The sequence below is a fragment of the Phalacrocorax aristotelis genome, chromosome 5, assembly GCF_949628215.1.
Source record: "Phalacrocorax aristotelis chromosome 5, bGulAri2.1, whole genome shotgun sequence".
Lineage (NCBI taxonomy): Eukaryota > Metazoa > Chordata > Aves > Suliformes > Phalacrocoracidae > Phalacrocorax > Phalacrocorax aristotelis.
Window position 1 is genome coordinate 62891842 of NC_134280.1, and position 15483 is coordinate 62907324.

Sequence of the window (15483 nt, forward strand, 5' to 3'; positions counted from 1 at the left end):
AAGAAGTGAATATTTCCATGAAGTTACAGAAGATAAGTGCAGACCTAAGTGGATTATTTATATGCTTTTCTATTTTGTTAGAACACCAGAACACTATTTGTTACAACATGCAATAGTTTCCATATCAATGTATGAGGAATTCTGCTAGATTTTAAAACAGACAAATTATTCTGGGGATGGTTCAGACTGGCACAGCAAGCTCCACAATAATAAAATTGATGAGATCATATGATTACCCTGGAGGCTGTTTGATTTGGCATGTCACCATATATAAGTCTTTTCTGACACAACTATATAGCCATGTCTGTGCAATTTCACAGAAAACCAAACATGCCAAGCCTTGTAAGATCATTTTGTCACATTCCAATTACGTTTTTTAAGAATACGACTGAACTTAGTAGGCAGCTATGACTATATCTAAACCAGAATTCACAAATGTAGGGTAAAATGTATAGAAAAAACAAGCTTTTTTGTTCCAGATAGTCAAAAATGCTGTTATTTTATTAAAGATTGATTGTGCCACTGGATTAAATACAAAAGTCACCAGCCATGGGAGATACATTATTCACAAAACACTAATAACTCTAAACTCTGAAAGACTGACCACTGGGCTTGTTTCTGATATTCTCCCTGCACAGTGATTAGTTTCTAGTGACAGTGAAGCTGATATAATCTCAAGTGCTTACTTTAGTTGTTATGCACATGGATAAGCAGGTCAACAGCTTGCTTCGACACAGTACTTTCACTACAGAGATCTAGTAAGTACCGTTGATTAAACCTACTTAAGTAATTTGTGTACAACTAAATTTGGGCAAAGATTGCAAGTGACAAAATTATTCAAACTTTCATAAAACACCATCTCAATTTAATAATACTCATAGAAAAATCCCATGGAACTTGAATGTTTTTAAAATTATTATTGTCTGTTTTAAGCTTTACAGTTCCTGCAAACTCTCAAATTCCCTTTCTTTCTGTATCTCTATTAATTAAAAAATACAGCGGTGTATGATAATTTACCCTCAGGAGGCAACCCTGTAACACTGCCCATTAGCAGTTCTGCTGTCTAGATTCTCCTGAAAAGCATTTGCTCTGCAAATTCATTTTGACTGCAAGAGGAAAAAAGTATGAAATACTGATTACCTCCATTTTTGGTAAATTTTGGTAGCGCCAGGCTATTTTCATAGAATCCTGAAAATCTTCAGACTTAACAGCTGGTGCTTCTTCTCCCAGTTCATTTCTGTAGGCTTCATCAAGCAAAGGGGCTGGAAGTTCCTACAGGTGGAGAAAAAAAGAATGTCAGCTATCTACAGTAGAAAGGGCAGTTCAGGTTTTTATCTCCTCCCCCCTCAAGTTAGCTAATACAGTTATCTTGATATAATGGACAGTTATAAAATCTGTAATTAAACTTGATTAAAATAACTGTTCTGAAAGACTGGCTTCTACTAATGCTGAGTGTGAAAAACCCCATGTAATTATTGTGGGGAAAAAATTAGTTACACAAATATAAGAGAACGCAGAATGGAAATATCCTGTTGCATACTCTACACAAACAAACTCAAAGCATCTTGAGCAGCATCCATATTCTTTTTTTATTGATCTTTCTGTAAAGGTTGATCTCCTAAACTATTCTATTTCTGAGAACAGGTAAGTTCCCTGCATAGTGAATTTAAGCCTATTTTATAATAAGATCACTTTTCTTTGTTAGCTTCTGTAAATCTTTCAGAAGTGTTCAACAGACCACAATAGCCTACAGACCCAGGCTGAAAACAACTGTAACAGGATGGTTTGAATTTTCTCTGCTGCTAGCCATTAGCCATGGTATCTACTAATGACAGATACCTCATGAACACAAACAAGGGAATAAAAGGAAGGGGCAAATATTTAATCCTGGAATTATTATGTTTCTAATGCAAACATTTCTGGCTTTTTTTTTTTTTAAAAAAGCATTGCACACAGTTGGATTTAATTGTTCTATGAGGACAGAATTGCAGCTTTGACTTAGACCTAGATGAGGAACAATGTTTTATTACAAACTTTCTGCCTTCTACCTTTGCTGCACTGCTGAAAAAGTAAACAGCACTGGGAGAATATCAAGCGCAGTATTCAGAATCTATGCATTTGGCCTCCACCTACTAGAGGAATGAAGTGCAACCAAGTTTTCTGACCCAGTTTTATCACCCATCTGTGTAAGCTGGAGGGCACAGAACTCTCTATCTGCTTAAAATAGATCAAGACGTATTTGAAAATTAAGTTTTCATTAAGCAAAGACTCTTGAGAACTGATATGTAGTCTCAAGGGTTAAAAATATATAGAGCTAGCCACTACCTCTGTTACAGGGTATTAGGTGTGAAGACATAAAAACCCCCAATATTTGAAAACTTTAGAAGAAGAATCTCAATTGAAGTATGGGATACACATGGAACACCAAACATAGGCATGGCTGATACAGACGATAAACAGCCAAATGATATTCACAGCTTTGTACCATGTCTGCTTTACAGCAGACCATGTACCGTGTACCGTATCCAGCTTTACAGGTAGGAAAGCTACACAAACACTATAATTTTAAGTTAGAGCTTTCATTAAATTTACAGATTTATAACAGATATTTCAGTAAAAAAAAAGAAATTTACTTTCATCAGTTTCCTTTTATCTACCCAGAAAGAAACAAGAGAAAATTTCAAACCAAAGACAAAGATTTTTGACAGATAGGGGAAAATGAAAACAGAACACTGTACTGAAAGGTTCTGAGAAAGTATAAATACAAACATGAGCTGACAAGCACACCAGTGCATTTTATATCTAGATACAAATTATTTGCATTTACTTCTATGAATATTTAAAAAAAATAAAGGATGTTATTTTGAATTTCTGATTTTATAACTCTAATAAACATAATAAAGAGTTAATTAATCTTATTTTCCAATTAAGGTCCTATTTTGAAAACAAATTACTAACAGTTAAACTCTCATGCAGATTTAATTCCCTAATACAGTTATTCATATATTTAAGCTGGCTAAGGTAAAAAGGTCTTTCTTTTTCAGTGAATAGCTGGGATATGTGATAATCTGAAAATATTGCTCAATCATAGTAATTAACAAAAAAAACCCCCTTCATTTAAAAAGTGAGTTCTGTAAAGGAATAATTCTGTAGGCCAAAACATTTCCAAATATCTCTTCCTTTCATTCACCAAGATCAACTGGCTCCCAGGTACTACCTGCAACTTTTTATAGTGGTGGGTAACCTCTGAAAACAAGTGCCAGGCACAGTTTGAAGACATCATGAAATACTGCCTAAGCTTTCCATCAAACTCCTTGAGCTTGCCACTGCTTCAGATCCTACCACTGATATAACAATTTGCTACCTCATTCTGCTGTAGTATCTCTGGGCAGCTATCACATCACCCACAAAGTCAAAATCCAGGAAATGGCATATTTTACCATTCACCTTTACTGTAAGTAAAAAGAGCACCAATATTTTCTTAAAGCTATTTAATATCTTTCTCACCTAGAATCACTGAAAAATGCCTGTCACTTGTACTACTGGTTCATTGTTATGATAATTGGCAAAAACAAATTTGAGACGGGGGCATTAAGCTATGGACATTTGCTTTTATATAATCACACATAATATATGTTTTACACAGAGACTGTATTTTATGCTAAAATAGAACAGAGGTCAAGACAATGAGGAGTGAGAGGCTCTCCAAATATTACTGATAAAGTACAAGCTACTTCAATACCCTCATGTAACACTGAAAAAAGTTCCTGCCCTGCCGTCAAACACAGAACAAAACCTTCTCACATGGCACCATACGGAAGGGAGACATTACAAATACTAGCTGTTCACACCCAAGAAGCTCAGTCCAAAATAGTCTCAGACAGACACACTATCAGTGCAACACAATTAGGCACTGTGGTATGCCTTAACTGTTGCTAAGAATGAAGCAGATTAAGAGATCAGGGAAAAATGGTTTCACCTGAAGCTGATAAAGATTTTGGCTGCCAGCAATGAAAACCTATCTAAGTACCCATCTGAAATAGCCTTCTTTTGCCAATATAGTTTACTTTTAATTTCTGATATAATAAAGGAATTTTATTCTGATGTAATAAAAAACTTCTAACATTATAAAATGATTGTTTAAACATGACTAAATTCATACAAAGCAACATCAGAAAACCTGTGACTCAGTACTGTGGCAGTCAGCATAAGTATCAGCTTAGGTCTGTTTTATGCTCTCTCGTCCCTTGCTGCCCCACAGAAGGAACCAGGAGCACCTGAAGAACTCTCTCATACCAAGAGCAACTCTTATTTCCTCAGCTGCTTTTCCAAAATGCGTTTACCTAATAACTACCATGCTTAACTGAAGAATATATTTCTTAGATATACCATGTTCTTGTCCCTATGCAAGAAACATGGTCACATGGTGCACTGAGACTTAAGACATTTCTGGGGCTACTAGGTCTCACAGCCATATAATTTTCCACCCCAACAAACACTTTGCTCTAAAGCAAACATATCCTGAACTGTATTATTGCATGTGGTGGTTGTGAACTTTATGGCCTTTTAGTAGGCTTTGTACAGAATTCAGCTGCAATCTGGAAAAGGTAGCCTGCCTTTGGAGCTGACTGGTATTTTGAAGACCAATTGTCTGAGCTCCACCTGGTATATTAACTTGGTTAAATACATTCCAAGATATTGTACTTAAACACAAATAGGAAAAAAATTCCAATCCTATTCATGGTCTGAGTGTATCTGTAATTTTAACACATTTTTGATAAATATGAATGAGCAGACCTAATGAAGATTGTTTACCTCTGTATTTGCATCCTAACTTTATTGCTATTACCCCAGCTTCAGCTTACCCTTGTTTTCCTCCCATTTACACTAAACTGTACAAAAAAGAGGTAAAACATGCACTTGCTGTTTGAAGGTATGTCTACATTGACTAGAAGCCAACAATCACGCGTTCATTAGCCTAAGACTAAACAAAATATGTAGGTGATCACTGATGTTGCTTTTCCTTAGGATGTTCTGATTCATATATCCCAGTTAATAGTTTTCAAAACTCTTTTAACTTTATCTTTGTGTAAGCACATTTGAAAAGGGAGAGAGCTTAAAATCGGTTAGTAGGCTTGTGACTGGGGAGAATTACAGACACAGAACAGAGTTATGTAAACCTTCTTTATGGGCAATATTGAAAACATTGAAATTGAAATAATCCAAACATTGCTTTTTATCTTCATATTCTCTTTTTATCTTCATGATAACTAGAACTGGAATAAAAGGCTTTCCTCTCTTCTGACACTGCAAATTAAATGCTATTCTGTTTTACAAGGAAATAGGTCTTTCCAAACCTGACCATGCCTGGGTGAAACAGAGCACCTAAGTGTGAAAATGTCTACAGTTGTCATAACATAGGCATATTCTCAAAGATAAAGGCTGGCTGGTTGGATATATACTTCACAAATCTTCAGTGTCATGAAAGGTTTCATTACTGTCCAAGAATTACACAGCATTCACCAGTTCTCAGATTGTTCTTAAACACAGAAGGGAGAATAAAAGTCATGGAAAGGGTGAAGCAGAGCAGCAGCCAAACTAGCCACAGAACACAGGCTTCTTCTGGCACAGCTATACAAAAGTGGAACTGAAAACTATACAGCAGAACACATGCAGGGAGCAGTGGAGGGCATGGTTCCTATGAGTGACATTTAAAGATGGCTAAGCCTGGGATTTTCCGTAAAATATCTGTGTGTGTGAGATTCAAGAGCAGGGCCTTAGCACAACGCCTGTACTCCTAGATTCATTACAAATTAAGAAACAAAGACACTACCTTCCAGCAGTCTTATTAGATCATTATTTATGTTTGAGAACCATGCTTCTCTATCATATATAAAAAACACTTAAATTCTGCTGAAATCATCAGACTTTTAAAAAGTATTTGGGATCGTGAGCCTATTTAGGATTAAGTAAATTTATATTCTTAGAATCAAAACCAGAATTTCAGAAGAATAGATTATTAAAATTTTTAAACGTTACTTCCAAAATTTCATCCAGAATTTGGAAATAAAGGTGTTTGTTATTTAAACAAGACTAAGAAAAGGAGAATTAATTTATCAGCCCATAATATCTCTATTTAGTATACTTCTGTTTAAAAATCACTCAGCTCCCACATCATTTAGCTTTGAAAATCTTTAGGCCTGACAATTTTGTGGCATCAGTGTGTCAGCACCCGAGAACTGTTACATTCTCCCAGGCTAAGAAAAGACAAATCTCTCATAAGGTATATATATATATAAAAATATATATATATAAAACAAACAAAGCATGTAGCAGTGCATTAGTTAAAATGAAAAAAAAAAGAAAATATACAGCATTCCTTGGGGTCAACTAAAATACAAATCTCTGCTATGCAGCATGAATACGCAAAAAGGCAGACAAGTGCTAAAGCTATTAAGTGCCGTTTGGTTGCAGCAGTCATCTCTGTCTAGAGTGAGATGTAGTAGGAAGGGAAAAGGAGAGAAGAAAGTTTGTTGCTATGTTTTAAAAGGAAAAATAAATTCGGGGAGAAAAAAAAAAGGTTTTCTAAAGCACTAATGCTAATACTAATGACAATGCAATTAAAATTGGTTTGTTTCCTCCAAATCAAGCTTGTGAAGATTTTATTGCAAACAAAATAATTTATTTCAGTAACAAATTTTTTATCTTTGTTATAAAACAATGTACAACCCGTGTCTGCTAGCAATCCAGGTCCTTATGTGTTTGCAGCCGCATTACTTTGCTTGCCTTGTTTTGGCAGATGCACGAAGCAAAATCAGATTCTAACAGTTTGACCTCTCTCACTTCTTATGTTCTCTAGGGGATAATAAAATCCAGGATACAATCCCACAGCAGTTAATGAAGCTTAACCTCACACCCTCTTAATTACCAATGCATTACACCAACTATAGGCATCATACTCCTCTCTAAGCTATTTTACAATGCTAAAGAAGTACTACTGTGCTATTATTCAGCAACATAATCCAAGCTGTATGTGAAATCCCTCTCATATAAAAACCTTTGATCCTTACGGGTTTCAATAACTGTATAATTAATAGTCCTTAAGAATTTAAAACATTATCTATTTATGTATCAATAAATGTGTTCTTCACATGCAACTACTTTGCAATGCAAAATCATCACAGGTATGATTAAAGAAATGTGATATAAAAAATATTAAACAGAGTACGAGGCACTGTTGATCTCTAATTGCAACAATATTTAAGTAGTTTAAACTCACATGAATTTAAGGCTCTTTTTTCATTATGTTAATTTTTAGTATTTAAAAGGACACCAGATGGTAAGTCAGGAAGGGTAAATATTTTCTTTTCAATAATGTATTATATAAATGTCAGTTTAAAGGGTCCTACTCCCAAAAGGAGGGAGGATTCTATTTTGATTGTAAACACTTGTGAAGACAAGGTCTATTGTTAAAGAACACAAATGACTCGATACAGATTTTTTCTCCTTTCAGCGGCCCTTGTACAACAATTTATTTCTATCTCCAGGTAAGGTTGTTCTACGGAAATTTTTCTTTGACATTCAGAAGGAGAAAATGGATGTCAACCCAGGATGAATGAGAGTTGCGTGAAGAGAAAAGGGAAGTAATATTCCTCTGCTTTATGAAATAAAAAAGGTTAATAGAAAGTACTCTAAGGGGTACATTTTTTTTAAACTGGTGAGAATATATTCTCTACTTCACACACACAGAAGTAAACCTTACAGTCAAGGCACAGAAGTCTTTGCTGTAACTTCCTTGCGCTATGGCTCCATTTTGCAACACTGAAACCCAGAAATGCATATGAGAAGAATAGGGGATTTTTTTTTTAATTTCATCTTTTTTTGAATCAGTTCATGTTGTTTAAGTAAGTAAAAGAAAAATACAACAAAAAGAGAATGGCATACTAAAAAAGGCCATGTGAAGAAAATAAATAAAAATGAGAGTGCCCTTGTCTAAAATTCTGTAAACTATGCTGTGGATATAATGCACTGGCCTAAACAGTTTTCATAATCACATTATTCAGGACCACCTTTGGACATGAGCACTGTAAGCAACAGTTCACTAACTGAACAAATCAATTCTACAAAGTTACTGACTAGATTTGTAAAATAGTTATTTGTGAACACTGAAGCCTAAACATTTCATTTGTTTAAGCTACTACTTTTATGATACATTTATCAGGCTAAGTAAAAGCTGTGTTTAAAAACAAACATAATTTCATAACTAAGTTCATGAAAGAAAATATCCTAATAAACAGCCAAGGATTGGTAGATAGGAAACCTGAAATTTAAGCCAAACATTTATTTCCTTTGGTTCTGGAAAATCTTTTTATTAGATTGGTCTGAACTTTTGACAAAGGCTAAGCTTTACACTTTAGAGACTTCCCAGCGTGGGTACTACTTAAAAGGATTTCCTTCTTTTTAAACAGAAGCGATTATTTTTTTTCCAGCGTCCTCTTTCACACCCATACAACTTCTCTGTTAAGTTTATAACACAGTTTTGTAACACAGAAAATTATATTAGAATATACTTAAAATATTTGCATTTTAATACAGAAAATATTCCATTTTCCCAACATGCAAACAAGAAAAGCAATCAGATGAGCAAGAGCAAGAGGTATATAATAAAGAAATTAGATTTTTCAAAGGTACCATCAAACTCTGAGACAGCTGCCAGGGTTAGCTTCAACCCTAGTCATTGTGCCACAAGGCTATTTTTACTTCAGAAAGATAAAAGGTGGTAGGAAAGTTCACTAGTGCTGTAACTGTAATTGTATTTCTGTGTATTAAGTGATAACATTTAACAGCACACAGCAGTTGAATCACTGTAATGAGCTCATGTATTTTGAAAATACAACTGGGGAAAAAAGGCCAATAGGAATGTAGCCTTGCTTGCATATACATTTTTACCTTTCAAGTTGCTATGCTTTTAATGTCTTTATCTAGGATCTAAGAATGTCAGATGACGGAAAAAATAACTCTTGCATTGATACACAGCTTTGTTCACACCACCAGATAGCGAAGAGACAGGAAGGAGTTAGAACAGCACTCTGAACATGGAAGGTTGGAAAGCCCTGATCACCAGTCTGCTCAATTCTTCCAGGTCTGCATTCTTCCTTTTGACAAAACAATGTTTTAGAATCATATCTATAGAGGAAAAATGTAAGCATCGTGGTTGAATGTACTTTGCTGGAATAAAAAAATCCATGTAGGCAGCTATTCTTTCTTTCAAGAGATTGTTTGCGTACACAGGAATACAACATTGAAGGTCAGTGGGTTGTTTATTGTTGTTGTTTTTTTAAATAACCCTGAAAATAACAAAAGTACATTTTGCTAGATTCTTTCTGCATTCATCTTTTCAGTGGGAAAAGAGTAAGTGCGTACCTTCTGTTCTTCTGGTCCGCTCAGTATAACCAGCTTGTTGGAGATGCCATTTTTCCAGTCTTTTCCAAACAACATACTTAAGCAAAATGCCATATTTAAAATCTACTTTCACTTTTATTTTAGAGATCTTTTCAGCTCGGTAGGAATTTTTAAAAAACTTGTTCCTGGAGGTTTTTTTAGTCTTGTCCTTACTGTTTTTTAATAAACCATTACACTTCTCCACATGTACCTCACAGCTTCCTCACCAAGCGATGCTGCATTTTTCCCTTTCACTGTGGTTCCCTAGACCACTCGCATGGTTTCTCCTGACTGACTCGACTTCTGGATATGTCCAGCAAACACAGTGAAGCTGGGTATCTGATACGTGGGCATACCAAGGGCTTTAGTACTCAAAAGAAGCTGGGTAGATCTTCAGAGAACAAACTCTTTGCACATCGTTCATTTTCAAACTTGGATGTACAATAACACCAGATGTACATGGTAAATACCGTTTCATGCCTTAGTAAGGTAAGCCTCATGGACTTCATTGGGGTAGAATTTTGGGGAATGCATTTCCTTCTAGGAAGGCTATCCTCTATAGCATAGGTAGGAAAAGCAGCCAGCTCATAGACCATGTCAAAAGAAGGTTTTTTTCTTGAAGAATGTGCTCTTTATCCTCACTTCTTGTAAGGGAACTTCCAAAAGGCAATCTCAACAGAGTCCAGAAGTACCCTGTAATAAAATTCCAGTTTGAAAACAGAAATTCCATAAAAATGCAGTAATCGTACAAAGCGTTCTTCAACTTTTCCACAGGAGATGAACAGATGAAGCTCTAGAAAGCAGTTCTGGACCTCCCACTCTTCCACCTCAGGCTTCCAGGCTCCCAATGCAATGGTCATTGAGGTAACATTGGACAGGATCCCACAGGGAAATTGTTGGGATTCGGGGATGCTGGTTTGCATTCCCTAGCATGTGTAATGACCAGTAAGTCCTCCTCTTGAGACAAACTTTGCACAGGCTCCATGGTAAATGCAACTTAACAGAGAGGAGACTTTATTGTCAAGATGAGCTCATAATTGGCAAATACAATCCAATTTTTTCTCATTAAAGCTTGTGAGATTCAGTTCCCCCCAAGGTCTAGATAAAATAATTACTCAGGAAAAAAGGCAAAGAAATTCTTATATGGTCAGTTAAGATAGTTCTAGAATTTTCATCCCAAATCTGAAGTAGGAAAAGTGAGAAATATAGAAATGCAGCCACCACAGACACAGATTTTTTTTGTTTGTTTGTTTTTATGACTGGAACCATACCTTTGCACTAACAAGGAAAATGGGTGTAAAGAACTAACCTGTTATATAGTTACTGCATTTTTATGGCTTCCAGAAGTCAGTTTGGTACCCAGCCTAACTTGGAGTAGATGCAAGCCTGTTCTACTTTTGGCTACAGGGATGTTCACGGAAATATTCAAACCCCTTGCTTGCTGTTTCTTTCAAAAAGCATAATAGTGTTTGAGTAAGATTTCCTTTGTAATAAATATAACCATATACTCAAATTTGCACGTTCCATTCTCAAACACATACACTATATGCAACTTCTAAATAGTTGACATTAACCTTAGAGTGCTGAATTATAAAAAAAAAATATAGCCACTAGAGTGATACTAAGGAAATAGATAAAAGAAAAAAAACCCATCTATTTTATTAGTTTCTCTTTGTTTTTAAGCTCGAGCACATAACAGCCTTTCATAATTTGTAGTCTAAACTTAATAACGTATGGTACTGAAAATGGAATGGTAAGATATAATGTTTCCTTCAGTCATTTTATTATTAAATTAGTTTTCCATTCACCAATGCAATCAGTTTTATTTTATGATCAATCACAGAAGTATACCATACTATTTCTTATATTTTACACTATTCCCAGTTCTTACACCCATTTAGTACGAAGTTGCCTTTTGTGGAAGAATATAGATTGAACAGAAATACTCTCAAATGTTTAAAATACTTTCTGAAAAATAGCATGTATGTAGTTCTGTAGGTTTTACCAGAGGTGTATAATTTTTCAGCATTACGTCTTAATGCCAATTTCCTGAAGGAGCTTTGACTACAAAAGGCATGAATATGTTTTCAAAGGATGATGGATAAATTGGTGGGTGGTAATATAATATATCTTAGGCAGCTGATCAGGGCTTTTTATCCTCTGCTTGTCTTTTAGTTATACACAATTTCAAGATAATTATGGTCTATAAGAATGTCTTTTCCCCTTCCTACTACCAGCAATATTTGTCTTGGTTATAGGTTCAAGAAACTTCCAATCACATCATAAAATTAGAATAGGGCAATTATGGCATCTCAGCAGAGAACTGAATGTATAAATACTGACCACACAATATGGACATAAAGCAGTTAAGGAACTGCCTTTATGTAAAACACCAGTTAATTAGAATACTAGCTATAGAATATATTGAATCCATACCTGAATTTTTAAAACAAAAACCAATCATAAAATGTATAATTTGATTTTATATGTACCAAATCTACGTTGCCTTTCTAGTGAAGAATACATGCCAATAAGATACGTAAATTAATTACTAATATCATTAAATAAAATGCAATGTTACTCAATAGTCAGATATGTTATATTAAAATGCTGTCTTGGTGGAGACATCCAAATCCCAAACAGCTCATTTTTATGACAGGAGAGGACTTCTTGAAGCACCTGAAGGTCCTATCTTTTAAAAGTCAAGTGAGACAGTCATAGGGAAAATTCATCTATCTCTGTGATTTGGATACCTAACCATGGCCCAATGCCAGTTTTAGATTGACTTTTTTGAGGTCAGGCAATAATCTTTTTTAGGTAACACATATTGGCATTTCAAGAAGTGCCTAAGCTTCCCAAGTGTGAAAGTACTTAATTTTCTAGATTTCTAGCATATTACAGGTTTGCTTCACTGAAGCAATTTCAAGACAACAATACAAATCAGAGACATAAACTCTACTATTTAACACAAGGAAGCATTGAATAGTCAAGGTAAGAGTAGAAAAGCTTAGACAAGAGTACTACTGGATATATAAACACACAAATGGAGGAAGAAAACAAGAAAAATTTATGTTTTCCTCAACTTTCCTGTAGTAATATCATCCATCCATTTGTGACCTCTTATAGTACCACCACTATGGGGTTAAAGCAGAGGAATGCAATATTATTACCTACTGTCTACCCCCAAAAAGTACGAAGGAAAACTTATTCCAAATCAGACAACAGAGTTCAGTAAGTCACATTGAACTAACTGACCACAAACTCAAACTAGTACAAGAAGGACAGATGTATATAACAACGTCTGTTGATTAAATTGCAAAAGCATAAGGAACGGGAGCTAGGAAAAATATGACGTGCTATGAACAGTTCATTCAAAGGTGAATGAAAGAAGAATAAAACGTATGTTAGCTACTCCATTTTAAGAGATTTTCATGCAATGCAATAAAAATATTCATTTGAGTAATTTCATTTTGATGAGCAAAACCAACTGCAATGATTACGTATTGTATGGTCAGAGAGTCAATTACTTGATTATCAGTAATGTAAAAACAAATATTTAAAAATATAGCATGTTCTTATATAATTCATACTTCACAGTCAAATTCTAACCTATTTGTTTAGGCTATATTTTAAACCACAAGAACAAATTATAAAATTTCACCCTTAAATTAATCCTCTTTAAGTTCAAGGTTATAAAATTATTAGACTTTTCGTAACTATTCATTAAGAATATACTTTTTCCTGAATACCGAAGATAATGTTGAAGAGATAAGGCATAGAATGTATCACTATTAGGTAGGAAAAAAGAGAAGTAATCATATTATCCAGAAACAGTCCCTGAAGACTCCTAAGGAAATAGCCAACTTCACTTGATGCAGAAGTAATCAGTAAATTGTATGTTACTTTTGATATTAGAAAAAAGCAGCCTTAGAAAGATATAAAATATTTAATGAAATTTTGTAAAGATTATCCTCACACTTCAGCATTTTTTGTAGTGTTGATCAGGCTTTTTCTCTGATATAATTTCCTTATAATGGAAACTATCAGTGTTTGATTAGCAGCTCACTGAATTCTGAAAGGAACCTTCCCATGTGACCTGATCCAAAGCTGACTGTTTCCTAGCAGAAAAAAGACAGTCAGAATGAGAAGTGCACGTAAAGGAAGTTGCAAAGATGCTAAATGACATTTTTCTTTCCATAGGAAACTACAGTAAATATCTACACAAACTGTACACTTTTTCCACCACAATATATTGGAAGCAGCTTAACTACCCTTCCTGATAAGCAGGTGGAAACGGTAAACAGTTGGGTTTACTCAAACCTTTCAGCTAAGCCAGCTAGTCTGTCTGGTTTTTGAAAATAAACCAGAAAATAATGAAAATAAAGGGTAAGTAGGCTTCTAGCCTGGTTTGGCCTCGGGAGGATCTTACTCATTGTCTGAAGGCAGAGGCTAGTGAGATGAATTTAATTCCCAAATCCGGCTACTATAAATATTCCTGCACTTCCCCACACATTCTTATGAATCACCAAGATTAATTAAATTCTTACTACACAATATATAAACTTTAAAATGTATTTAAATTCATCAAGAAATGAAAGCTTGACTTGTCAAAAGCTGTGAGGCTTCTTTACCTTTAAGATGTTGTCAGGATGTTCTTTAGCAGAAGCAACAAACAAGTCATGTCCACAGACAACTCCCTCTGCGAGAAAATACTTGAACAACAAATTGGAGTAAAGACCATATTTATCTTCCTCTGTGAAAACAAGAACGGTTGGAATTTTTTCTTTTCTGTTAGATAAATCACCCACCTGTATTTTCACGACAATATAAAAGCCCTCTTTTGGTCTACCTCCTGGAGTATATAACGTACAACAGAGATAAGAGGTAAAGCATCATTCCAAAGATTTAAAAATAATGTTTGATAATGCTGTATTCTTAATTTTTCAAACCACAGAAATAGTTCTCAATCACATATTTGATATTAAGGTATGGATGGGATATAGCAAGAATGCTATCTTCCCAACAAGTTTCCCATAAGTATCAAGTAAAGGCACTGAAATCATGGTTTAATCAGAAGCGGTTTTGTTCGTTTGGAAGGACTTTGTTAATAGTTATATTCTTAATGCTTAAAATACTAATCAACTTGCTTAAAATATCTGTTAATTGATGCTTTTCAAAATTTCATCATATTTGACATACTAAAGCTATACAAAGATATTTCTTATTGGGACATTCTTACATTTGCATTTCTTTCAAAACTGTGGGAACTACAAAAATAGACAAAATAAATGGATATATTGAAAAAATAGACAATTCCCAATGCTGTTTTCTCAAGCTAACAAAAGCAAAATCACAAACACATTCAACAGACACATGAACTTATAGTTTAAGAAGTGAGACAATACTTTGACAGACATTGTGAACACTAGCCTACTGAAATAAAAATACAAACTCCCACTGACTTCTGAAAGGCTAACATTTCCTTCAGATTCTTTGTTTCAAGTTAAGTATCAGAAATTACCACCATTATAAAGTCTTAATAAGCTTCATACAACTAAAACTTATCATAACTCAAAACTATGGAGGAAGCGAATGAGTAAATAACAATTGAAATTTGAACCATCTCTGATTTTTTTTATTTTTAGGAAATATAAACAATAGCAATGTTAATGCTAGCAAAAACCATTACTAACAATATAACTACCCAATCAATAGTCTAGTAAAATTTTATTTCATGCCCTTTGAAGCAAAATATTTCTGACGTTTATTTAGAAAGATACCTGAAGTATTTTGTTTGGGAGAAAAGTAAATGCAACAACGTAAGGTTTCCTTTTTCATCTGTTAATCTGGCTGCTGGAAGACAATACACAGGGATGGTGTGGCAGAAAAATAGAGAGATATTTTCTTTATATAGAACTAAAAAGACCCTTAACCCATTCTTTGGAAACAATTTTCTCCCTACTATGAATCACATGAAAATATTAAAAAAGAGAAACAAACTAACAAACCACAAAACCAATAACAAAGGCTGAAAATAGGAAA

At 34.4% G+C, this 15483-nt stretch overlaps 1 protein-coding gene across 2 annotated transcripts in view; it reads right to left on the reverse strand.

The window, feature by feature from the left end:
- The window catches only part of ELP4 (elongator acetyltransferase complex subunit 4), a 154070-nt gene that overhangs the window by 121776 nt on the left and 16811 nt on the right, over positions 1 to 15483 (reverse strand). For both annotated transcript variants that reach the window (XM_075094917.1, XM_075094919.1), the window contains exons 3-4: positions 14073 to 14194; positions 1141 to 1272 (exon numbers count right to left, since the gene is read on the reverse strand). In XM_075094917.1, the coding sequence (XP_074951018.1) occupies positions 1141 to 1272; positions 14073 to 14194 (254 nt within the window). The remainder of the gene's footprint in view (positions 1 to 1140; positions 1273 to 14072; positions 14195 to 15483) is intronic.